Source organism: Sus scrofa, chromosome 11, assembly GCF_054392235.1.
Source record: "Sus scrofa isolate SSC_HxYL_T2T_F1_AM1 chromosome 11, Sscrofa_HxYL_maternal_Yorkshire_Landrace_v2.0, whole genome shotgun sequence".
Classification (NCBI taxonomy): Eukaryota; Metazoa; Chordata; class Mammalia; order Artiodactyla; family Suidae; genus Sus; species Sus scrofa.
This window is the reverse complement of record NC_139393.1, coordinates 4,962,615-4,989,558: the sequence shown is the minus strand read 5'-3', so window position 1 is coordinate 4,989,558 and position 26,944 is coordinate 4,962,615. Positions and strand designations below refer to the sequence as shown.

Here is a 26,944-nt window from a genome sequence, read left to right as displayed (position 1 = left end):
CTTTCGGTTCCGGTGTCAAGCAGATTTGTACTAAAAAATGTCAAGGATCGTTCCCTCTTTGTGAGTTCCAAAGGAGGGCAGGATTATTGAATGCTGGCACCTCCACGAGGGGGAAAATCCTTTCTTTTCACCACCGCTTTTCGAAGGCATGCAAAAAACAACCATCATATACATGAATGAATGAGAAATTCTCATCAGAATTTTATGTGCTGGAGGAATATGGAACGAGACAAAACTGCCAAGGAAACGACAAATAATTCCGAAGACACGGCGCTCACAACGTAATAACAGATTAAGTCTGCTTTCCCCTGAAGAACAATGGCAAAACAGTTAAGTATTTTTGCCACACGTGTCAATGACAGTTCTAGGCAGAAGTGAGGCCATTTTAAAGGAGCTACGTTTAAAAGGATAAAGTATTCTTTAAAGCTTCGGGGTTCTGCCCTGTTCCCCTAAAAAGGTTTGGGGATTCAGACCCACAAGCCTTGAAATCTCTGTTCCTTTTCAAGGGGCTAGCATCTTCCTTTTCTCCACGTGAATACTCAGCCATTCTTCTAAGAATTTCCATTAAGTCTCCCCAACCTGCCAGCCTGAGCAGGGCACGCATGGCACGGCTCTTCCAAGGCTGGGGACTCTCCTGGAATCAGTGGTGACCGCTTACACTTGTGTGTTCCTTGTGGCCTTTGCTAAGCCCTGTCTTCAAACCTCAAGTTCTCCTCCACCCCCAACAGTCACTGCTACTGGGCCAACACACCGTCGCGCCTCCCACGCTCCAGGCAGCCAGCCCTTAAAATGCCCAGCTCTTCGTGTAATTACCACACCCCAGAATGTGTCACACCAACCAGGCAGTCATCTTCAAAACACAGCTCGCACAGAAAGGTCTTACCTGCCTCTAAACACTCAACTCTGCTTTGTAATTAAGTCTAATTTCTGAGCCCCAAAGGGACAAGGTTCTTTTTAAAAAAAAATTATTGTAGGTGATTCACAATGGTCTGTCAGTTTCTGCTGTCAAGTGGCCCAGTCATACATATATGCATATGCATTCTTTCGCTCCCCTTATCCTCCATCCTGCTCCGTCACAAGTGACTAGACGTAGGTCCCTGTGCTGTACGGCAGGATCTCACTGCTGACCCACCCAAAGGACCAGTGTTCAAAACAGAAGCTCCCCCACCTGCGGGTGGGCCCGCCCTCCCGAGGGGCTTGTGACGAGGCTGCTTCTCAACCTCAGAAGGGGACGCCCATGGTTAGTAAATCCTATGCTCTGAACGGGCAGTTCACACACGCTTTTCAACCCCATGGGAACATCTCGCCAAGGTCTTCCTTACAGGTGGGTGGCAGCCCGACAATAATGTGAAAAAGGCCGAGGCAGATCATTCCAGCTGATGTGGAATGCGTCTTTTGTACAACATTTGAAAGAACAGGAGGAGAAAGGTCACAAAACACAGTTTCAAACAAAAGCGAGGTGTTTTTTTTTTGTTTTGTTTTGTTTTGGTCTTTTTGCCTTTTCTAGGGCCGCTCCCACGGCATATGGAGGTTCCCAGGCTAGGGGTCGAATCAGAGCCACAGCCACTGGCCTACACCACAGCCACAGCAACGCGGGATCCGAGCCGCGTCTGCGACCTACACCACAGCTCATGGCAACGCTGGGTCCTTAACCCACTGAGTGAGGCCAGGGACCGAACCCGCCACCTCATGGTTCCTGGTCGGATTCGTTAACCACTGAGCCACCACGGGAACGCCCAAAAGTGAGATTTTAGCCACTGCTTTCGTTAAAGCAAAGCAAGGATCAGAGAACAAATCAACAGTATTTGCTGAAAACAGCATCACTGTGTTAGATCAGTCAGTATCTTCACGTGTGAAATGCAACCTCTTCAGAAACTTAAGCATTGAACATCTCAACTATTTATCTGTATATTTATCTATTTATTTATCTATTTATTTATTTGTCTTTTGCCTTTTCTAGGGCTGCTCCCATGGCATATGGAGATTCCCAGGCTAGGGGTCCAATCGGAGCCACCAGCCTTCGCCAGAGCCACAGCAACACAGGATCCAAGCCACGTGTGCAAACTACACCAGAGCTCACGGCACCACCGGATCCTTAACCCACTGAGCGAGGCCAGGGATCAAACCCGCAACCTCATGGTTCCTAGTCAAATTCGTTTCCGCTGCACCAAGACGGGAACTTCTGAACTCTTTAAATAAAGGACTGACTGAGCTTAAAGGTCTAAGTGGGAATCCCACTTACACAAGGATATGCACGCTTTCCGCACTAGGATTCCTTTACCTTTTGGCGTCTTTTCTCTTTCCTTTTGTCTTCTGTGTCCTGCAGCATTTTTTCTTTCCAGAGGTCAAAGAAATAGGAAGGATCAGTATAGAACTTCAGCCCATCCTTTTTATCATCTCTGTAAGTCAACGTATTGCAAGTGAGAAAGAAAAAAAGTTAGAGGTTTTTGTAAGGGGTTAAATGTTCCTTGTAACTCAGGAGACGATGCCACCTGCATGAGCCTCTAGAAACCGTCCTATCATGTTGGTAATTCTCTCAGTCTTCCGTACTTGAAAAAATACGTAGATACATAAGAACAGCAATTTTTTCTTGAAGAGTTAAGTAAAAACTGCTCTTGCAACTTCGGATTAGCTACAGACAAGTGCGACCCCGTAAACATGCGATATTTAATGTTGCTGTTATTTCGAGATATGTTTTGTTTCTTCCAATGGGGGCTGCACACAGAGTCGGGTGGCATCTTCGTATAGATACATTCACTTTTACCCTGGAATGACAATGTCCTTAGGATAAAAATTAGCAAATACTCTGTCCTTTTGTCTTTTTAGGGCCACACCTGCGGCACATGGAGGTTCCCAGGCTAGGGGGTGAATCAGAGCTGCAGCTGCCGGCCTCCACCACAGCCGCACCAGATCTGAGCCGCATCTGTGACCTACGCCACAGCTTGCAGCAACATCAGGCCCTTAACCTGCTGAGCCACAATGGAAACTCCCTGTCCTTTTTTTTCTCAATCAGGTTTGCCCAACATCTACAATTCCATCAGGAAAGAAGCAAAAATGTTCATGGTGCATAAATGTACCTAGGAATAAAAAGCGGCAACCTAGGTCGTTTTCAAGAAAATTTACCTGTAGGCATTTCATTTTCAAGAACTGCTACAATTACGATGTTCTAAGAAATATTTCATGTTTTTGTGTAAGTTATTCAATTGTCACAAAGGCAGTAATAACTCAGCCAATATGAACCTAAAGCTGTCATATATATCTACAAATCAGTGAATAGCAAAGCCTCAAAATAATCCTGAGAACAACTGAATACCCTATTCTGCTAACGCCTTAAAGCGCCTCGCCTGCGTATTACCCTCGGGAGGAAGCAGAACATTTCTATTTCAACTGAGCACTTCAATTAGTCATTTAAGGCACAGGGAGAAAGAAAAAAATCAGAGAAAAAAGTACAGGAAAGAGTGCACAGCCAAATAGTCAAAGAAAGTGACGCGAATTACTGAGGGGGGTTCTGCTTTGAAGCTCCTGCTGTGCGTGGCCAGAAGCGTACACGCTTCTCAATGTCAAATAACACAAGCCAGGCTCCCAGGAAGCTCAGCTGGGAGCTCCATCTGAAAGTCACGGCAACACCGGATCCTTAACCCACTGAGCGAGGCCAGGGACCGAACTCGAGTCCTCATGGATGCTAGTCAGGTTCATTATCGCTGAGCCACAGTGGGAACTCCCTAAAATGCATCTTCTTTAAAAAAAAAAATGGAGCTGACACTTTGGTGGATGAGCTCATACTTGATGGGACTAATATGCTTAACAAATGTTCAACTGGACATCAGAATATAAGAATGCCCACGTTTAGCATGACTAAACGCTTGCTGCCTCAGTCACACTCTACTTTCACACTTAAGACTGTGTCATATTTAAGCTCAAACATAAAAGTTCGAGGGTTTTTTTACACAAAACATTTCCGTATTAATAATAAGTAGATTTGGGTTGGCACTATTTTTAGACACAGTATTTAAAAGTCAGAAACATTTTGCTTTTCCATAAAACTGAATCCACACACAATACATATGAACAGCCTCATTTTTTATGCAATTAAAATTTTTAAGTCACCACAAACATTTAGTCATTATCTTGATTAATCACGTCTAAGTGGTTCACTGAATTTTCTGGGTTTTTTTTTCCCCCCTTTGGAACAAAATATTTAACAGAGTTTCTTAGGAAAATTTTACCGAGTTCTCATGGCTCTGTGCTAAGGAAAACTAAAATTTTTTTCTTCCTTTTTTTTTTTCCTTTTGGGGCCACACCCGCGGCTATGGAAGTTCCCAGGCTAGGGGTCTAATTGGAGCTACAGCTGCCGGCCTGCACCACAGCCGCAGCAAGGCAGGATCCAAGCCTTGTCTTTGACCTACACCACAGCTCATGGCAACACCGGATCCTTAACCCACTGAGTGAGGTGGGGGATCGAACCCGCAACCTCATGGTTCCTAGTCAGACTCATTTCCACTATGCCACAACGGGAACTCCCGCCCCAGAAAAATGCCTAATGAACAGAAGGAAAAACACAAGTTAAAATGATGGGCTTACAATTACTACTGTTCGTATGTATCATTAATTTCTGAGTGTGCTAAACCCTCCAGAAAAGTCTGTGTTTGAGAGAAAAATGTGGCATGTCGGGCCTCTCCCATCACAGTTGCCATGGAATCTGTTACACTTTCGGGAGAATCTCCCTGTCCATCCCGCGAGAAAGGATGCAGTTTGCACTACTGCTCTGCCAGCAGAGATGCAATAAAGGGCAGATCCAAACATCTCCCCTGGACCCTGAGAAAGGACAGGAATGCAGATCAAGTAAACCTCTGGGCTCGTCCCGGAAAGGGCAGGGGTGGACGTGAAGAAGGACTCGGTGAATTCAGGAAGGCCTTCGCAGCAGGGCTGGCCCTGGGGGGCGGCGAGGCCCACCCCACAGTCTGAGCCCATCAGAGGCTAAAGGAGCGAGCTCAGCAGGGGACAAAGAGATGGTGGGGCAGCACATGCCCCGAGGGACACAGCGAACAAGCCTGAAAACTGGAAAGAACACACTGTGTGGCAGGAGAACGGAGAGGTGTTCTAAAGGGCATAATTAGTTTCTCTTTCTTTCTTTCTTTCTTCCTTCCTTCCTTCCTTTCCTTTCTTTCTTGTTACTTCCCCAGTACAATTGTTTTTCCACTGTACAGCACGGTGACCCAGTTACACACACCCTTTTGTCTCCCGTTCTCCTGCTCCACCCTAAGTGATGAGACATAGTTCTCAGCGCTACACAGCGGGATCTCGTTGCTCATCCATTCCAAAGGTGACAGTCTGCATCTAAGTGCGTTTCTTAATGTTGCTTTGTTGCGCAATTTATTTCCCATTCTTTTTCCTGGAAGTTCGGTCCTGATAATATGTCCTCTACCACCTTACAACAACAGGAGGTTAATTTCTTGACTAGAGACTCACTCTAAGAAAAACCCCTCATGCTGCAGAATGTATTTTTCTGAAGGAGACAACAGACGTCTCTGCGGGGCTGAGAGGCTGCAACAGGTGCATGACACGTGAATCATGCCGCTCCTTTAGACTTGACCTTGAACTCGAGGAACGACACAACCACACACGTGGTTACCATGTGACGTGCCCACTCCTACCTAAGGGACGTGTGGGTGAAGGCTAACTAGTAACACCAGAGCTCACGGGTCTCTTGGGAAGTTCATCTACCTTTTGAAATACTGCCGACCTCAGCAATTCTGCAAATAACTACTTTCGTGGTGGATAATGAAACCACGCAGAGCCCTGAGGGGTTCCTGGGCACAAAAGCCTTTCTGGGTCCCCCATTTCTTGTTGTTAGGAAACGGGCCTCATTCAGCCTCCATGCCCTTCCCTGAGCTCCAAGGGGCAGGTTTTGGGCGTTGCTGATCACGGAAGGGGGTGGGGGTGGGAGGCAGAGACCAGGGAGGAGCCGTCAACAAACAGCAGCGCAGCCTTGGGGCAGGGTCCTGGTTCCCCCTCAAGGGATGCAGTCATGATGGAGCATCCTGTGCACCTCAGAGAAAAGTGCTCGTCCTGCTGCTGCTTCTAGAAATGAGCAGCTTAAATACTTGAAAATGGAACAGCTGGGAGCCCCGCCTTGTGCGCCCCCCTGGCTTCGTCGCCCCCTAAACACAATCACCTGCGCGCTGAAGATGAGGCGCCCGGAGCACAATGGCCTGTGGGTTAAAGATGAAAAGCACAGGACGTTTTTTCAGGAACATTCCTAGTTTGTTCAAATCTCTGATCAATATGCCCTTTTCACAAGCACTGTTATTCTAGGCAATAACCCCGAAGCCCACCGCCAGGCTCACGCCGAGATCCCCTGACACCAGCTTCCATGACTAAGATTCCCCCAAAGGAAGAAAGATGCATGTCTGCCCTAAGCCTGAGTCTTGCCTGAAACCCTGTTTTTCTACTTTTAGACTATAAAACTTCCTGAACGGGGTTCCTGTCGTGGCTGAGGGGTAATGAACCCAACTAGGATCCATGAGGACGCAGGTTCGATCCCTCGATCCCTCGCCTCGCTCAGTGGGTTAAGGATCTGGCGTTGCCACAAGCTGGAGTGTGGGTTAAGGATGCAGCTGGGATCCGGCGTTGCTGTGGCTCTGGCGTAGGGAGGCACCTGCAGCTCCGATTTGACCCCTAGCCTGGGAACCTCCATAGGCTGCGGGAGCAGCCCTAAAAAGACAAAAAACAAAACAACAACAACAACAACAAACAAACACGCAAAAAAAAAAAAAAAACGGTTGTTGTAAAGAAAACTCCCTGCACTTCTGCCCCAGAGGAGGCTAACGTGTTTATTAGCGCATTAGCCTGCTGTGGCCGCCTTCGCCTGGCAAAGCAGTAAAAGCTGTTTTCTTCTCCTTTGCCCCCACCTGTCTCCCTTTCTAATCGGCACCAGTGGACAGAGGCTGAGTTTCGGCAAATGCTTATTTCCCAAGTTTGAGACAACGCTTTCGCCGCGCTGCCCGCCTCCGTCCTCTCCGGACTGGAAAGGCTGTGGGGACCCAGGGCGCCGCCCCTGTCCCTTCGTCCCTTCGTACCTGTACGGCGTGAGGATGTCCAGCGGCGGCGGCTTGTCGCTCTGGTTGTAAACGTCAGCGACCGGATTTGGGATGCTGCTCTTTGAAACCACCTGCTGGTCTTGGACGGTGGAACTTTTGAAAGCTTTTTTCATGTTGATATCCTGCAGCGACACTATTTAGAGAAAAGCCCCCCGGGGTGGGTTATACGGAAATATTTTCAACTGTTTAAAAACACAAGTCTAACCTGACTCCCAACCCTAACATCTCTTAGAACAGCTGAGGGGTGTCTTTTATCGTTGGGGGAGCTCCAGGTGTAAACAGTCCAAGCGGTCCCTCCCTCTGATGAACGAGCAATCTCTACAAACCACGTCTTGCCTTCTTCCGTAGCGACATAATTATTTCATTGAACCTGGTATGAGAAGCATCGTTCTTACACAGTGTTTCTGAGAAACCACCCGGGAATAGCGTTATGACAAGAACAGGCAGGTAACACAAAGGTTTGGGCATCTTGGGAGGTGGGGGGGAGGCGCTCAAACCGTTCATACCACTTTCATTACAACACACGTGGGAAAAAGGTCTGCAAAAAATACACGAAGGCAAAAAGCGCATTCACGTTTCCCGACACGCAGGTTAAGGAAAGATGCCAGAACTTTCCAACATACCTTTCGTCCTAGAAATGAGGCGGCATGATAGCAGTCTATACCACGAAGGGAGAGGACTGGCTAATGATACTTATTTCTTGAGTTTGTGCAACATGTTACATCTCAAGTATCAATCTGACCTTGACCTCGACCCTGACTTTTGAGGTGGGCGAGCTGGTGCATTAACCGCTGAATGACCTTCCCCAAGCAAGATGACCCAGGAGAAAAGTGGCAGCCCCAACAGAGCACAGAGCTCCTACCTTGGTCAAGTGTTTCTTCTACATTAACAGCCATGCCAAAGAAAGGGAAAAAGGCAGAATCTTGATCGGAAAGGGATTTTTAAGGATACAAGATAACACTGTAGAATCTCATGGGATTTAACCTAAAGGTAAACCTTTTCCCGGGTGAGGTTTATCACGAGATTTACAATCATAACAGCCAACAAAAAACTGAAGACGAATATGCCTTTTTAAAAAAGCTATCGTAATACCAATTCAAAAAGTGAATGACTGATTTAAGATGGCAAAAAATTCCTTATCTGAACAGACCAAGTAGCTATATGCTTTTTTTCCCCTTTTTCTTTTTTGTCTTTTTTGGGCTGCACCTGCGGCATATAGAGGTTCCCAGGCTAGGGGTCTAATCGGAGCTACAGCTGCCAGCCTACATCACAGCCACAGCAACGCCAGATCCTTAACCCACTGAGTGAGGCCAGGGATCGAACCCATATCCTCATGGATGCTAGTCGGGTTCATTAACCACTGAGCCACAATGGGAACTCTTAAACTTTTCCTTTTTTAAAGAAAAGATAAATTTTAAAAATTGGGTTAAAAAGAGCATGTCTTCAGCTTCCTACTTATTGTTGCAAAAGAACGTTCATAACAAATATTAAATATCAATGTTACATTGCTGTTAAATTATTAGTTCACTAATTTAACTTTGACCTCTGAAAAAGATCTGAACACAAGAAAACAGGTTTTTTTTTAAACAATGAGGGATAATTACATAAATTTCTACATTTTAAAAAAAGGAAACCCTCACTTTTTATAAATACTACAATCACAGGCCGAGGAGAAGTATCAGAAGCTAGGATCCTTTTAATGCAACGAGAGAAATCGAAACTACCCTTATATGAATGAAGGTAAAAAAATAATTCTTTTTTTTTGTCTTTTTGCCTTTCCTAGGGCTGCTCCTGTGGCATGTGGAGGTTCCCAGGCTAGGGGTCCAATCGGAGCCGTAGCTGCCAACCTACACCACAGCCACAGCAATCAGGATCCAAGCTGCGTCTGTGACCTACACCACAGCTCTCGGCAATGCTGGATCCTTAACCCACTGAGCAAGGCCAGGGATCGAACCTGAAACCTCAAGATTCCTAGTCAGATTCGTTAACCACTGAGCCACGACGGGAACTCCAATAATTTTTAATCTGAACACTTTCCAAAGTAAATAGAAAACAGCCCATCTTGGCTTTTTTTTTTTTCGGGGGGGGGCAGATTTTTCCAATCTAATCTCAGTCTTTAATTCAAAAGATAAAGCAGGTGCAAATGTTGAAAAGGAATTTTTGAATTTTCATTTTGTTGCCACTGTAGCATCAAAATGACCACCCAGTGCCTGGCGATACTAACTTTGTCCTAAAACCCCGAAGCCCAGAGGCCTTTGGTAAACTCCCCTCCCGGGCAGTTCAAGTGCAGGATCAACACGATTCCTTACAAGCCAGGGCCCTAAGGAGAGCAGGGGGAGGAAGGGCTCACCCCATCACGCTGCGTGGGTGCAACCCTCCCCCTTTGCTGGACGGTGTCTTGGAGTGACTGTGTGATTTTTAGGTAAGAAAAGCTCCTTAAAAGAACTACTAATAACCTCCATTGGGACTTCTAACACAGATGCACTCAGAGGCCCTTAAAACAAATACTGCACGTGTAGCTGATTTAAAAAGAGCGTTTGGCACATAAAGTGGACACGACGTGGCTCCTAACGACTAATTCACCGAAAGTTGAGGGTTTCCCCCTCTGTTCTTCCAGGAAAAGAGAAGATGAAAGATCAGCACCCGACCCCAAGGAGGTGGCAGGAATTCCCTGTGAGGAATCACCCCCGTCCTGTCTACACCACTTCCAGCTCTCCTGCAATCACCTACCCTCCTCCACGGTCGAATCCAGCTGGGTGACTTTGACGGCAAGGCGATCGATTCGGTCTTGGAGAGAATTTGCTCTGATGTAGAAGTTGTTGGCCTCGTTAAACAACTCACCAAATATGTCTTCGGCGTGTCTGCCTGCAGGAGGAACGAGCCGGGAGGGCCACCGGGTCAGAGCACTGTCCCCTGGGGCCGCTTACCATCGACGCCCGGGACCGCGTGCGAACCCTCACAGAAATACAGCATCATCCAAATTTTTGAGAATGTATTAGGACTATTTGCACGTGTCTGAGATGGACCCAAAGTGGGGGGATTTTTTTTTAATGCCCCAATGGGATAGAATTTTGCCTTATCTGTTAGACCAGCTACTCCAGAAGGTGCTTTCCTTTAAATTAAACTTCGCTGGGAAAAAAATGACTCTCCTGTTGTGTAAGCATCTTAAGATCTCAACTTTCCCTTTTATTCCCCAAGGTAATTCAATCATGCTGGTTTCCAAACTCAGGATTTTCGAGGGCTCCTGTTATGGCTCAATCTTCATCAGGATGGAGGTTTGATCCCCGGCCTCGCCCCGTGGGTTAGGGATCCAGTGTGGCCACAAGCTGTGGTGCAGGCTGAAAATGTGTATCAGGGATCGGGCGTGGCTGTGGCTGTGGCGCAGGCCAGCAGCTGCAGCTCCGATTCAACACCCAGCCTGGGAACCTCCATGTGCTGCAGGTGGGGTTGTAAGAAGAAAAAAGTAAGTAAATAAATAAATAAATAAATTTAGGATTTTCTCTCATCCACCATTAGATATCTTATCTAATTAATTATCCACCATTAGATATCTTACATGGTGCCTAACACTTTCCAATGGCACTAAATTCTTCTAATTCATATTTGAAAAGTCTAGGTATAGGGAGTTTCCTGGTGGCCTAGCAGTTAGGGACCTGGTGTTGACACTTCTGTGGCTCTGGTCGCGGCTGCGGTGCAGGTTTCATCCCAGGAACTTCTGCATGCTGCAGGTGTGGCCGAAAAAGAGAAAGGAAAATCTAGGTATCTACATATCGGCGCTGGCTCTGGCCCTCCCTAAAAATCAATGTTGAATTCTGAGTGAAATGTTTCTCTATGGATCGTCTTATCAGTCTTGTGAGTGCTAGACATACATCTGATTTTTCTTAAATTATATACATATAATAACATTTCTGGGAGTTCTCACTGTGGCTCAGCAGTAATGAAACTGACTAGTATCCATAAGGACTTGGGTTCAATCCCTGGCCCCACTCAGTGGGTTAAAGGACCTGGTGCTGCCGTGAGCTGTGGTGTAGGTCAAAGACACAGATCAGATCCAGTGTTGCTGTGGCGTAGGCCAGCAGCTACAGATCCAATTGGACCCCTTGCCTGGGAACTTCCAGATGCCTCGTGTGCGGCCCTGAAAAGCCAAAAAAAAAAAAAAAAAAAAAAAAGAAAGAAAGGAAAAAAAGCTAAAATTTAATAAGCAAAACAGGAACCAGTATGTGCTTACACTGAATTCCCAAATCCTAACAGCATTCCTTTAGTCACTCAACAAACACTTGAAACTGCCTCCCAAGTGTGCAAGGCACACCTGAATCATCTCCTCCTGGACAGGGACAGCTCTTTTTTATTTTTACTAGACTTCATTTCTCATAGCAGTTTTAGGTTCACTGAAAAACTGAGCAGAAAGCAGAGTTCAAACACACACCGCAGCCTCCCCCACTGTCAACCTCCTGCATCCGGGCAGTACGCTTGTTAGGGATGAACCCCCGCGGCATGTCAGCATCACCCCAAGTCCATCATCCACATTAGGGTTCATTCTTAGTGTTAGCCCTTCTATGGACGTTGCCGTGTATCATGTAATGACACGTATCTGCCATTACACTATTGACACAGAGCAGTCCCACTGGCCCAAAACCTTCCGCATTCCCCCGTGCACCCCTCCCAACCCAACCTTGGCAACCACGTAGCTTTTCTTTTTTCCCAACTGTCTCCACCGGTCTGTCTTCTCTAGAATGTCTTATCACTAGAATCACGGTGTGTGTGTGTAGCCTTTTCAGATTGGCTTCTATCAGAACTACATTCAAAGGTCCGCCGCGTCTTTTCGTGGCCTGGTCAGCTCCTTTCTTTCTACCACTGAACAGCACCCCGCTGTCCAACTGTAACAATTAGATCCAGTCTCCTCCTGAAGGACATTCTAGTGGCCTCCCGTGTTTGGTGATTATGAATAAGCATCTGGGTGCAGCTTTTCCGTGAACCTACGTTTTCAACTCATTCGGGTAAATACTAAGGCGCAGGACTGCTAGAATCCCTGGCATGAATATGTTTATTACCTGCGTGTCTGCGTCATCTCCGTCCGCAATGAACCCGAGTTCCTGCTGCTCCCCATGCTCACCAGCGTTTGATGCTGTCAGTATTTTGCAACTGAGCCCTTCCAACAGGTCCGTGGTACCGCACTGGAATTTGCATTTCCCCGATGACTGAGGCTGTGGAGCATCTTCTCATGAACTTATTTGCCATCGGGACGCCTTCTCTGGTGAGGGGACTTTCAGATCTTGTGCCTCTATTTTTTAATCAGGTTTTTTTTTCTTTCATTGTTGAGTTTTAACAGCTATGGGTATGTATTTTGGATTTACAATCCTTTATCAGACTATGTCTTTTGAAAACATCTTCTCCCCGTCTCTGGTCTGTCTTCTGACTCTCAACCGTATCTTTTGCCAAGCAGAAGATTTTAATTCAAGCCAAGTGCAGCTTCCCGATTATTTCTTCCACTGTCGTGCCTTTTGTGCTGTATCTGAACTGTCACAGCCACACCCAGCATCATCCAGAGTTGCCCCTGCGTGATCTTCAAGGAGTTTTATCCTTTTACAGCCAGGTCTAGGACCCATTCTGACCATTTCTGTGAAAGGTGTAAGACCGTACAGACCTACGACTTCTTTTTATCTGCACATTCTATCCATTCATCACTCAACAGGGAAGAGCAACCTTCCAGGAAGGAAACTAACCCTCGGCTCTGGCCCTCCTTGCTTCTCTCCTCAATTACACCAACCGCTTTGTTCTTCTGCCTCCAGACTCACCCCCTGCCATTCATTACGCTGCTGCTATGCCCATTCTTCACTGCTGCCATCATCTCAGACAAAACCTTAGCCTCTCAGCAGGACACACAAGGCCCTGGGCACCTGTCTCACCTTTCCTCTGTGCCCCAGCCAGAAGGCACAGCCTAAACCTGCCCCACTTCCTCACAGACACTGCCGCTCTCTGCATTTTCAAATCCCTTCTGCACTCTGTCACCTCCCTCAGAAGAAGAGCCTAAGACCAGAACGGCTCAGAAGGATCTATGGGATGCAGCTCATTTGCTGCCCTGCCATCACCTGTCACTCTCCCTCCCATGCTCCCCTCCAATCACACTGGCCCTGCTGGTGCTCAGACGCCAACCAGGCTGCCCCTGCTCAGACCTTTGCATCTCCTGTCCCTCCTGCCTGGACCATTCCTGTCATCCAGGTCTAGACCCAAATGCCATCCTCTTAGGGAGACTTTCTCTACCAACTTTAGCTAAATGGCATCACCCCAAACACACACACACACACACACACACACACACATGCATGCACAAGCACACATGTGCACGCACACACACACACACCATCCCCTCCCTGCTGTACTTCTTTAGTGTGGGTTAGGATGCTTCAGGAGAAGCACCTAGCACACCACACACATTTTCAAACTGACTGGGTCTGGAATCACCTAGTAATGCCTCTTGGAAGGACTATTTTCCAAAGCCCATACAGGAAAATGCTGTCTGTTTAGCTGGACAATCTGTAGACAAAACACCAAGTTCCCAAGGCTCTAAATTCAAGTCTAGCGGCTATTTATTTGGAATGCCAGACAGTCAAAATGTTACCAACTAAATTTTGTTTTTCTACTTGACTATTTGTAGTTTACATATATATATTCCATACTATACATTTAATATTATATATATATGCATTCCACGTTATAGCTATATTCCATATTATATACATATATATGTATTTCATGTTATATATTTTCCATTTCAACTCCAAAAAACTCCATCCCACAGTAAAGAAGGGGATGGTATGTGTGTGTGCATGCGTGTGTGTGTGTGTGTGTGTGTGTGTCGGGGGGTGATGCCACTTAGCTAGAGTTTCTAGAGAAAGTCTCCCTAAGAGGATGGCATTTGGGTCTAGACCTGGATGACAGGAATGGTCCAGGGAGACGCAACTCCATCCTTTTCCCTTCAGCTTTGCAGAAATTTAGTTAACAGGACAGCAAATACCACCAAGAATCCGGGCACATACACCACAGTCTCTTGCAGCAATACCCCAGCATCCTTGAAGCACAGCAGCTGCTGCTGAGAAGCAGACACTGCTGGATGCCGAAAGTTGAGAAGGATGCCCTCTACCTTCAATGCTTAATCCTCTTTGAAGACAAAAGCAACTGATACTACACTCGCATTGGAAGTTCTCAATTTATAAAAAGAAACCGAAATTACAGATGTGCACAGTTCCTCTTGTGCCAGCTGCTGAAAGCTGACAAGTGACTCAAGAGAAGAAAATGGAAGGAACGAGATTTTCTGATGAACACGGATGAAGGGTTGTAATCGCACTGCTCAGTTTTGCAAACAGCAACTTCTTTGAAAAGCTTCGTTTCACTCGTCCAATGGCAGGTCCATTCAGAGTGACACTAAGAGAATTCCGAATTGAATTAAAAACCACATGGAGGTACATGCAATCTATTCGTGCTTCGCTGACCAAAGAATCCATTCATGGACTAATTAGCACCACTGTGACCTTGTGTCCACGAAGGTCAAGTTGAGAAGGTCACCTCCCAACTGCCAACGCGTCAGAGTTGTGCGGAATTTCAACTGTATTTAAGATTTGCTGGAAACAATCGGTGTGCCGGTGGGCCCCCCTTCTGCGGAACAAGCAACCCGGCAGAAGAGGCCCTTCAGAAAGGTTAACACACACACGCGTGGCACCTCCACATACACGTAGCGCCGCCACCCCGGTTTGCGAGATGCGAGAGGAAACCAGCCTCCGCATCTGGGCCTGGCTTCTCCGTCTGTGCTGCCTTCTGTTCCCTTGTCCCTCCTGTCTCTGCCTTCCTCTGGGATAATCCAGTAAGTCTCCTAGGATTCCAGTCTATCTGCCTTCCGTGTTATCTCAGAGCTCCCTGGGAACTAGAACATGCACCCGTAAGGCATCAGACTGTCCTCTCAAATAATGAAGCATGTTCTAAGCACTGAAAACCGCAACAGTTTAAGTCCACGGTCACTGATGGTCATATATGTGAATTTCACATAGGTTATGAATTCTGCAGTAAGTTGTAAACCATCAATCATCTATTAAATAGACAGAAATGTGTAACTGTAGTGAGATTTCCATTTACTCCCATTTTGACTCTTTCTGGGAATCTTTATTCCCTTTTTTTTTTTTTTTCTTTTTTAGGGGCTATATCCCTGGCATGTGGAGGTTCCCAGGCTAGGGGTCAAATAGCAGCTACAGCTGCCAGCCTACCCCACAGGCACAGCAACACCGGATCCTTAACCTGCTGAGCGAGGCCAGGGATCGAACCTGCGTCCTCATAGAAACTGGTCAGATTCATTTCCGCTGAGACATGACGGGACCTCCTCTCTATTCCTTCTTACACAGCCAGGCTACCATCTAGTATCACTTCCCTTCAGCCTAAAGGGTGTTTTGAGCAACTTTTGTAGTGCAGGTCTGCTGAAGGCTGTCTCAGATTCTGTGTGAATAAAACACGTCTTTATTTCACTTTCATTTCTGAAGGATCTTTTCACTGGTTATAAAATCAAAGCAAGATTTTTTTTTTAATTCTTTTTTTTTTTTTTTTTTTTTGTCTTTTTGCCATCTCTTGGGCCGCTCCTGCGGCATATGGAGGTTCCCAGGCTAGGGGTCGAATCGGAGCTGTAGCCACTGGCCTATGCCAGAGCCACAGTAACACAGGATCCGAACCGCATCTGAGACCTACACCACAGCTCACGGCAACGCTGGATCATTAACCCACGGAGCAAGGGCAGGGATCGAACCCGCAACCTCATGGTTTCTAGTCGGATTCGTTGACCACTGCGCCACGACGGGAACTCCAAGATTTATTTATTTCAGCACTTCATTCACTGTTTTCTGGTCTCCATCGTTTCTGATGAGAAGTCAGCTGTCATTCTTAACCGTGCCCCCTTCCTGTACTTAATGAACTTGTTTCCTCTTGCTTCTTTTAAGATTTTCTTTGTATCTTTGTTCAGTTAGCAGGATTACTATGACACGATGGGATGTGGTTTTAATTTTTACACATCCTGAAATGCGCTGAGCTTCTTGGATCAGTTGGTTGACACGTATCATAAATATTCAAAAATCCCTATCCATTACTACTTCTGCCCTTGTCTCTCTCTTCTTCTGGGACTCCGACTATGTATGGTTTAGACCGTTTGATATTGTCCCCTATTCGGGGGGCTCTCTCTAGAGTCAGTTTGTTCTCATTTCTTTGAGGCCGGTTCTCAGAATTGTGGCAGCTGATGTCCTGACCACCAGCTGATGTCCTGACCACCAGCTGATGTCTGGTCATCGGGTAGGTGACTCCTTCCACCCGGTGGGGGTCTCGGCATCCAGGAGCCAGCTCGCAGGACATGGCTCAGAATATGGTCTTCAGCCCTCGAGGAGGAACCAAAGGTCCCCGACTCTGTTTAATGACTGAACGATTAGCTGGTCTCACTGGACTGCTCTCCTTTGCTTCTGCATCGGTTCTCACATCTCTGATTAAACCTATTCTCTGGCTGAAGTTCTTCTACAGACAAAAGGCAGGTGGAAGACGGGGAAGAGAAGGGCCACAGGGTCCTGCTTTGGTTCAAAACGAATTCTCCCTGAACCCCTGGTTATTCGCTGATTTCGGTTCAGGCCTCCTACAAGGCACAGATCCCCCGAACCTCTTTGGGGCTTCACCCCAGTACGGCATGAGTCTCAGAACCTGTCTGTCTGTCTGCCTGCCTCTCCAGATTTCAGGGAGGCAGTCTGACCTGTGAGCTCAGCAACATGACGGATCTGAGAGACGTTGCTGGATTTTGGTTTGCCAGCTGTTTTCTCGGTGTGTCAATAGGAGTGACGTCTAATGGCAGGGTGGAAACTGGAAGTCCCTTCAATACATTTTTCATAGCTACTTTATGTTATTTTTATTTTTTCATAGCTATTTTAAAGCGCTCATCAGCTAGGTCCAAAATCGGGGTCATCCGTGGGTTCTGCTTCCACTAACTTCTCTTTCTCTTGACTATGAGTCATGCTTTTCTCCTCTCCCATGTGCCTCCTATTTTTATTTTGTGCTGGACAGTGTGTATATAAGATGGAGACTGAAGCAGACAATGTTCACACCAATAAAAGGCCCTCCTTCCAAAGGGAACACTTCTAAGCTCAGGCTGTTGATAATCACAGTCAAGGACCTGATATTAGAGCGGTCGAGGTGAGAACAATTTTAGAAAAAACACTGGAAAACCTTTAAAATCTTCCCGCACAGTGTTTAGATGATAAAAACCGTGTAAACCACAGCAATCAGAGAAACACTTATAAATCTCTTAGGACTTATTATCCTAGGTCTATAAACTCAGGAAATGGGAAGCACACAGATGATAAAACCAGAGAGGTTTGATGGCAGGTGATGACTGGACACTCAGACGTGGCTGGCCCTCCCGCCTGTGCTCTTAGGAGCGAGTCTACACTGCCGTTCTGCTGTGCTGCACTCCATCCGGGGCAAAGCACCTGCTCATCAATACCCTCTAACGCCCTGGAGGAAGCATTTCCGCTGTCCCAGGCAAATAACGGGCTGCACAGGGCCCGACCCCACAATCCCGCCTTTGTGGGGAGGGGACTTGTGATAGTGGCCTCCAGTCCCATGGCTGACAATGCTTTCAGCTCATACTTTTCCGAGGACGCAAGGTCCAGGTACACTTCACCGGCTTTCTATTTTTATCCCCAAGAATGGTGAATACTTATCTCAGTTTGAAGCAGGAAATTTTAAAAAATTACTGCTGTTTCTTCCAGTTACCTTTGTCCAGCTCCTTAATACATGGGCTCTTCAAGTCCCCTGAGCCCAGCCTTAGCTGCATGGAAATGAACTTGAGGTCTCTTTCCTGCACAGACTGTGTTTAAATCTTCCCTTTCTCGTCAAAAATCCCATTTGACTAACAACATCCAAGAAATCTATTCAGGGCATGCCTTCAAAATATTTAAATCTCTACTCTGAGGAGAACTGCACTGGGTATAATCAATTAATACAGCCCTGAATTTCCGATCCAATTACCTAAAGCAAATGTATTACATGGCAAGCCCTCGGGGAAGGGTTTTTATGTTGACCTGGCACCTGATTTGATGCAAGACAGAGCATAAGACGTAGTAATGAAAATATTAATCACTAATTAAAATCTGAGAAGAAAACAGACTTGCTCATATATACAAAGTACTCAAAATGTGGAAATTAATGGAGAATAGATTTTGCAGTAATTTTTTTTGAAAGAGACTCGTGTTTAAAATTAACAGAGTCTTAGAATTTTACACCATTTGTAAGAATGACCATAGCTCTTTGTGAGGAACTTTAATGACTTGTAAGACATGAGAAATCTTAAAAAAAAAAAAAAAAAAAAAAAAAAGGTGCCAAAAGAGACCAAAGATGTTTGTACCAAGTTTAGACAAGAGTTTATGGCAACAAAGAAAAATATGTATGTGTGTGTGTGTGTGTGTGTGTGCGTGTGCGTCCAACAGCAAGATACTGGCTAATGATGGTATATCAATTTAAAACAGTAATCTCTAGCTATTAAAAAATGTTTTAGAAGAATCAATAAAGATGTTTATGATATCTCGGAGTTCCCATCGTGACTCAGTGGTTAACAAACCTTGCTCAGTGGGTTAAGGATCTGGCACTACCGTGAGCCGTGGTGTAGGTTGCAGATGTGGCTCAGATCCCGCATTGCTGTGGTTCTGGCGTAGTCCAATGGCTGCAGCTCTAATTGGACCCCTAGCCTGGGAACCTCCATGTGCCACGGGAGCAGCCCAAAAATGGCAAAAAAGACAAAAAAAAAAAAAAAAGATGTTTACGATGTCTCAAGTGCACAGGGGCTACAAAACCACACATATGAGATACCATTTTTATAAAGATATGTACTAAGCACTATCAATGACTTCCTCTGATAAACAAAAATTGTGTAATTTTTTACTATGCTAACTTCTCTATATTGTCTCATTATAACCATCAAATATAACCAAAAGCCTTAGAGCAGTGATGTGCCAGAGGCCTGACTCTTCTCAGTGTGACACCTTGGGGGCATTCCTAAGACAGACAAGAAAGACAGCTGCTATCCCAAGAACCAAGAGACGGGGACACCAGCCTGTGGGGTGCTGAAAAGGACTGGTGCCATCCTTGGCTCGAAAGCTCTACTTCCTTTTTCAAGCAGATTATATTAAAATTACATTATAACATCAGTAGGAATTTGATTGCAAGACACTGTAATTTTAATTGAGCAACTAGCGGACAGGTACAAGAGCGCTCAGAAACTCACCAAGGAAAACGATGAGAAAGCACTCCTGATTTCATGTTCACTCCTAGACTACACCGTTGCTATTTGAAGAAAGAATATCAAGAGCCCATGGCTGGAAAACCAAGGCACACATGATTTACTTTTTTATTGTGGTAGACGGAGTTGATTTACATTATATTATAGTTTCAGGTGTACAGCGTAATACGATTCGCTAGTTTTTTTATGGAATACATACTCCATTAAAAGTTATTACAAGATAATGGGCATCATTTCCTGTGCTGTACAGTATAATTTAGGCATAGTAATTTGTATCTCTGAATCTCTACCTCTATCCTACCCATCCCCTCTGCTCACTGGTAGCCACTAGCTTGTTTTTTTCTTTTTTTTTCTTTCTTTTTTTTTTTTTGCTTTTTAGGGCCGCACCCTTGGCATATGGAGTTTCCCATGCTAGGGGTCAAATAGGAGCTACGGCTGCCAGCCTACACCACTGCCCAGCAACGCAGGATCCAAACCACATCTGCGATCCACACCACAGTTCATGGCAACAGCAGATCCTTAACCCGAGCGAGGCCAGGGATTGAACCTGCAACCTCATGGTTCCTAGTCAGATTCATTTCTGCTGTGCCGTGACAGGAACTCCTCCACTAGCTTGCTTTCTACAACTGAGTGTATTTCTCTCCTGCTACATATATTCATTTCTGTTTTAGATTCCACCTATAAGTGACATCATATAGTATTTGTCTTTCTCTGACTTATTTCACCAAGCCTCATATGCTCTAGGTTGACCCGCATTGCTGCAAGTGGCAGGATTTCATTCTTTTTTATGGCTGAGTAATATTCCTGTGTGGGTATGTCTCGCTTCTTTACCCACTCATCTGCTGACGGACATCTGGGTTGTTTCCGTATCTCGGCTACTGTAAATGATGCTGCTATGAACACTGGGATGCATGTATCTTTTCAAATTAGTGTTTTCATTTCTTTCTGATTATATACCCAGGAATGGAACAGCTGGATCAAGCAGCATTTCTGTTTTTCCTTTTTTGAGGAAGCTCGGTATTGCTCTCCACAGGCACTGCACCAATTTCCACTCTCACTGACAATGTAGGAGGCTTCTCCACATCCTCAGCAACACTGATTTGTAGACTTTTTGATGACAAGTGTGAGGTGGCATCTCATTGTTCTGACTTGCATTTCTCTAACATTTCGTGAAGCTGGAGCTATCACCTCCCCAGACTTTAGACTATACTACAAAGCTACAGAGATACAACAGCAGGGACTGGGACAAAACCAGATTCACAGATCAAAGGAAGAAAATAAAGAGCCCAGAAATAAACCCATGCATCTATGGTCAATTCGTCTACAACAAAGCAGACAAGAACACACACAATGCAGAAGAGCCCGTCTCTTCAGCAAGCGGAGCTGGGAAATCTGGACAGCTGCACGTAAAACAGTGAGGTTAGAATGTTTCCTCACAGCATGTACAAAAATAAACTCAAAACAGATGAGAGACCGAAACATAAGACCTAAACCATCAACTCCTAGAGGAGAACAGAGGCCTAACACTCTCTGACATACGTTGCAGCAGTATTTTGGGGGGGATCCGTCTCCTAAGGCAAAAGAAACAAAAGCAAAAATACAAATGGGATCTAATTAAACTGAGAAGCCTTGACACGGCAAAAGAAACCCCTTCCTTCACAAAATGAAAAGACTCTTTATGGAATGGGAGAAAATATTTCCAAACGATATGACTGACAAGGGGGTAATGTCCAAAATATAGAGAGACAGCTCACACAACCCAAGACCAAAACAAACAAACAACCCGATTCAAAAACGGGCAGAGGCCCTGAAGAGACATTTTTCCAAAGAAGACACACAGACGGCCGACAGGTAACACACCAGGAACACACCGCTTTAAAAAGGGGCTCTCGCTCGCCCGCCGCCTCTGCCACCGCCACTCACGTCGGAAGTCGCTACCACTCAAACGCCTGAACGTGCCTCGGCACTCACCTTGTATTTTCTGGCTGAAGCTCTGAGAGCTTCTGACCCTTTTTCTTTGAGCCCCAAGGCTGTTTGGGTTACGCACCTCCTCTTCTTCATTTCTATGGCTGTTCTTCAAAATTCAATACCGATAATCAGTATTTTCTCGCGGCAAAGACACAATTCCCTGCAAAGCCTGGTCAAAACCTAACGCTGACAAAACTTCTGGCCCTTTAAAGACAAGTGTCTCGTTTGGCTGCAGTGGGAGCATGCTAACTGCTAAAATCCTAAAGATTTCTCCAAGGCTGTGTAGAGTGTTGGGGCTTCAGAGGCCTACTTGGCATCTCGGAGCAGATTCTCGTTTTCTGTAAAGTCACTTACACACTCGTGACCCTGAACTGGTCCCCCACAGCTGTGACAAGGATCAGAATGACCTGGTGAACCAGGGTATCAACTGCTAGTCTTCCTTGTTGGAAAAAAAACAAAGAAACTCCTTCTGCACCCTGGTCTGGTCTTTTTCCTCTAGCTCCCTGGAGAATTACTTACTCTGCGTCTCCACCAAGCTCTCCCAGGGCAGGTGAGCTGCTGAAGCAGCTAAGGCCAGTCCAGGGTCAAGGCAAATCCCCCAAGTTCCCCTTGGGATTCCCCCAAGATGGCATTCGTGGACGAAGCTCAGCCTTCCCTGTACCACTCACAGGTGACTGTACATCACTGACCCCTAACTGAAGGGCAGAGGTATTGGGGGGGGGGGGCGGGGGAGGGACAGTATGGGTGGGGGTGGGGGCAGGCAGGGACCTTATGAATAATGGTCAGGAACTCCAGGGAATAACAAAAAAGACTGTTTTGATTTTAACTTGAAAATTAATACGCAGCATCAGAAGACTTAACGACGGACTCAGGCATTCCTAAAACTGCACTTTAAAATACCCGTCAATGATGGAGTTCCCATTGTGGCTCAGTGGTTAACAAACCTGGCTTGAATCCATGAGGACACAGGTTTGATCCCTGGACTCGCTCATTGGGTTAAGGATCCGGCGTTGCCACAAGCTGTGGTGTAGGTCGGGAGACATGGCTCGGATCCCGAGTTGCTGTGGCTGTGGTGGAGGCCAGCGGCTACAGCTCTAATTCAACCCCTAGCCTGGGAACCTCCATACACTGTGCAGGTGCAGCCCTAAAAAGACAAAAGACAAAATTAAAAATAAAAATACCCTACGAATGATTAACAAAATTAGAAAACACCAAAACACCGCTTTACTTATTTATAAACATTCTTTTATTTATTTATTTATTTATTTGTCTTTTGTCCTTTTAGGGCCACACCTGCAGCCTATGGAGGTTCCCAGGCTAGGGGTCTAATCGGAGCTGTAGCTGCGCCAGCCTACACCACAGCCACAGCAACATTGGATCCTTAAACCACTGAGCGAGACCAGGGATCAAACCTGCATCTTCATGGATGCTAGCTAGGTTCTTAACCTGATGAGCCACACTGAGAACTCCCCTAGCATCTTCGTTTAAAGCTCCCCCAGTGATGTCCGCTAGGGCAGTGTGACTGAGGCATGCTGTCCTCGAGGCCAGGTCCCATCCCTGTCCACTCGGGAGGCTGGAGCATGGTCTGTGTGCAAGACGTAACCACGGCGCCGGTGGTGCGCGGTTTCCCAGTGCTGCTGCCCCCAAACGCCACAGCGGCAGCAGACCAATACCACACAAACTTACTACCCTGCAGCTCTAGAGGTGGGAAGTCTGAAAGGGTGTCCCTGCGCTCCAACCCAGGCGCGGGCAGAGTTCCCTCCGGCTCCTTCTGGAGGCTCCAGGGGGAAACCCACTTCCCTGCCTCTTGCAATTCCCAGGGGCCAGCTGCACGCCTCAGCTCCAGGCCCCTTCTCCCAGGTTCCAAGAAGCAACGGCCGGTGGGCCCTTCTCATGTGACATCACTCGGACCCTCTATGCCAAGAGACACTGCAGATGCAAAAACAAGCAAGGAAAAAAGCGACGAGAGCCTTCTTACAAAAATGACTGCACACAGAAACATGTTTACCCTTCAATCACTTAAAAGGTATCCTCCTGTAATTCTACGAACACATACATTTTATCAACGACCACCACCAAAAAAAATCAACTAGTTCATTTTAAAACACCCTTTAAGTAACTTCCAAGTTATTTTTGCCTTAGCCAATGATTACAGATATATCAAAAATGTATCAATGATGACACAGCACAATTCTTTTAAAGGAAAAAAGAACTACTCATCCATAGTGCTGCTGCTTCAAAATAAGTAAAAGCACTTGAGTTTAAAACAAACAAACAGACCAAAAAAAAAAAAGTCACTCTTCCATGTGTGAGGCAAGCAGGATGTGAAATTTCTGGCACGATTTTTCTCATTATTAACAGAGGTTCTGAAATTTTAACTGTGAAAACCTGTCACCCAGAATGCAGCGTGAACCATCTAAACTGAAAAGGAGTAGGAGGAAGTGGGAACATAAGACCACGACATAAATGTAAAAGTTAGGGAGAAACTCTGCGACTTCCAAAAGCTCAGACGGCCAAGCATTCTCTCTCAGGCATATCTGCATCTTGAGAAATGGAACATCCCTTGGGTATTTCATATTAATGTTCAGACCAAATTAGAATAACAGGAAGTCCTGTCTTCCATGTGCTTGTGTTCCCTTCAATTTTTACAACCTGTGTGTGTAACGTGTATGTGGCAGAGCGTGCATGTAAACATCAGCTCATCTGCTAACCTCAATCTGGAAGTCAGGACCTGCAGGCTTTTTTTTCCTTTTGTCTTTTTAGGGCCACACCCTAGGCATGTGGAGGCTCCCAGGCTAGGGGTCAAATCGGGGCTGCAGCTGCCAGTCTACACCACGGCCACAGCAACGCAGGATCTGAGCCACATCTGCGACCTACACCACAGCTCATGGCAACACCGGATCCTTAACCCACTGAGCGAGGCCAGGGATGGACTCGCATCCTTATGGGTACTAGTCGGGTTTGTTACCGCTGAGCCACAATGGGAACTCCCAGAAGCTGCATTTTTACCTTTAGCAGCTTGAAAGCAGCAAGTGTGACTGGTTTGGGGCTTTTTCTTTGATTCATCTGGAATGTCATTCAGTCAACAAACATCCATGCAGCCTCTACTCTATGCCAGGCATGTTACAGGGTGACCTAGTTTTTGATTGGTTACATTAAAAAAAAATTAGTCTTGTCCAATTCAATGAATAATTCATGTTTTACACAAAAAAACAGTACTTTGACCTCATTTTTCCATAGGATGTTAAAAATCAACATTATTTAAAATCTACGCATTTGGTCATTTCTAGCAGTTTGTAAACTGGTCGCTCTTTTTTTTTTCCTTTTTCACAGCCACACCTGTAGCAGATGGAGGTTCCCAGATTAGGGGTCAAACTGGAGCCACAGCTGCTGGCCTACACACAGCCACAGCCACGCCACATCTGAGCCAAATCTGTGACCTACACCACAGCTCATGGCAACGTCGACTCCTTAACCCATGGAGCAAGGCCAGGGATCAAATCCTCACGGATACTCGTCGGGTGCCGAACCCACTGAGCCCCAAGGGGAGCTCCCTGAACTGGTCAATTCCAACGTCATCACACAGAGTGGGTACCGCCAGCCCAGGGAGGGGCAACGGCTGCTTTCATGCGGGGCAATTCAAGGCGGGGAGCGGAGGGACCTTCTGTCTAAGCTGCAGGGTCTCCTTCGGGCAAGCCCACGACTACCGACTTGCAACCACGCTTCTGGATTTGTCAGAAGTAACACACATGCCCCTGGCAAGGGGCAACGGGGGTCTGAGGGCTAGAGGACTCACTCAGGCTGCTCAGCTGGCGGATGATGGCGGCCAGGGTGCTGTTGGTCACACACTCCAGTTCGCTGGTGATGCCCTCGGGCAGGGCCCCCCGGCACAGGTGCCGGGGCTCGATGTTCCTTTTCACCAAAGGCATGGCTCACGACCTGGGGACGGAAAAGACAGGGAGAGCGTGTCGCACAGCTGCACAAGCCCCGAGGGCGAGCCCCCCGGAAAAGGGGCTCCTTCCCAGGAAGCTGCCCATCCCAGCGCTGCCCCGTGGCAGGGTCGGCCCGACACGCAGCGCCAGCTCCACGACCTAACGGGGCCCCGGATTTCACAGCGCAGCCCTGCTTTTCCAGAAAAAGGACGCGGGCGGGGTTTCCGGTCAAGCATGAGGGTCCAAAGACGTGCATGTTCACCGCCCCCTCCCCAAAATGACAGGAGAGAGGAGAGGACAAGACAGCCCCAGCCGTGGGCAGAGCTTAGAGACGGCACACGGGAAAGGCCATCCCGGGCTGCCCAGGAGGGAGCGGGGGGTGGGGTGGGGCTCACCCCCCAGGAGGGAGCAGGGTGGCAGGCGGGGCCCACCCATCTGGGCCACAGAACCCGGCCCACGGCCCACAAGGCTCAGGGCCAAGGTGTCAGGAAGCTACGGAGGGATGAGAAGAGAACTGGCTTTTTTTTTTTTTTTTTTTTTTTTTTTTTTGCTTTTTAGGGCTGCACCTGCAGCATATGAAGATTCCCAGGCTAGGGGTCGCCCGCCTATACCACAGCAACAGCAAAGCCAGATCCAAGCTGTGTCTGCGACCTATGCTGCAGCTCACGGCAATGCAGGATCCTTAACCCACTGAGTGAGGCCAGGAATCGAACCCACATCCTCGTGGATCCTAGTCAGGCTCGTTATCTGCTGAGCCACACAGGAACTTGGAGAACTGGCTTTTAACACCCAGTGACACACTCCTTCTCCCTGCCTGGGTGTCCCCTCCTCCCCGCCCAGAGTGTTTTTCTCTCTGGAAAAGGCAAATGAGAGGATCTGGGCTTGAAGCACCAGGCACAGAGAAAGGCTGGGGGAGGAATCACTGAAACCAGGAGCTTGAGACCCGCCTACACCACACGACATACAGACCTGCCCCATCCCAGACCCCACAGCCTGGCTTTCCCTCTGCACCCAAGGAGCCCCTAACACCCCACCCTTCAGGGTGTTTGCAGAGAGAAGGCTGACAAGCGTGGGCGGGAGGGCAGGGCCCCTACTGACACTGCCACCCGGTGGCCCGCAGCAACACCTGTCGCTATCTGCCCCAGACCCGCCGGAAAGCCTTCCCCATCATCCTGGGGATTCAATCCACTTCTTGCCTCAAAAAGTACCTTATACATCAAATAAAGGCTCACCTTTCTGTTTCAGGAGGCCCAGGGAACTGCACACCCACCACCTGGCAACGATCCACTGTACACGCAGGGGTGGGAACCCCGTGACGGGGCAACAGCGCCCACCTCCCGAGAAGCCACGCTGCCCAACTTGCAGGAGCAGAAACACCGCCCAGCCTGGGGCCCCGCAGCACCCGAGCCGCCAGGCCGCCCGCAGGCCAGTGTGCAATTCTGGTCACGTGGGAAAGCAACATCCCGTGTGTTTAAGCCACTGCCCTCGGGTTCTCCGTTACTGAAATAACACGTATTCCCAACGGGTCCAATAACTCACCTGAAGACCCCGGAATGCGTGAGGCTCGTACTCACTCCCTCCTCCTACCTCCCTCCATAACCGCTGTTCACACATCCAAGACCCACCTCTGAGCACCG

General features: G+C 47.2%; 1 protein-coding gene across 8 annotated transcripts in view; it reads right to left on the bottom strand.

The window, feature by feature from the left end:
• Positions 1 to 26,944, bottom strand: part of WASF3 (WASP family member 3) — a 105,161-nt gene that overhangs the window by 18,113 nt on the left and 60,104 nt on the right. For all 8 annotated transcript variants that reach the window (XM_084981279.1, XM_021065504.2, XM_084981281.1 and 5 more), the window contains 4 exons: positions 25,172 to 25,314; positions 9,831 to 9,965; positions 7,080 to 7,233; positions 2,282 to 2,399 (listed from right to left, as the gene is read on the bottom strand). In XM_084981279.1, coding sequence (XP_084837405.1) covers positions 2,282 to 2,399; positions 7,080 to 7,233; positions 9,831 to 9,965; positions 25,172 to 25,304 — 540 coding nt within the window. In that variant the 5' untranslated portion in view covers positions 25,305 to 25,314. The remainder of the gene's footprint in view (positions 1 to 2,281; positions 2,400 to 7,079; positions 7,234 to 9,830; positions 9,966 to 25,171; positions 25,315 to 26,944) is intronic.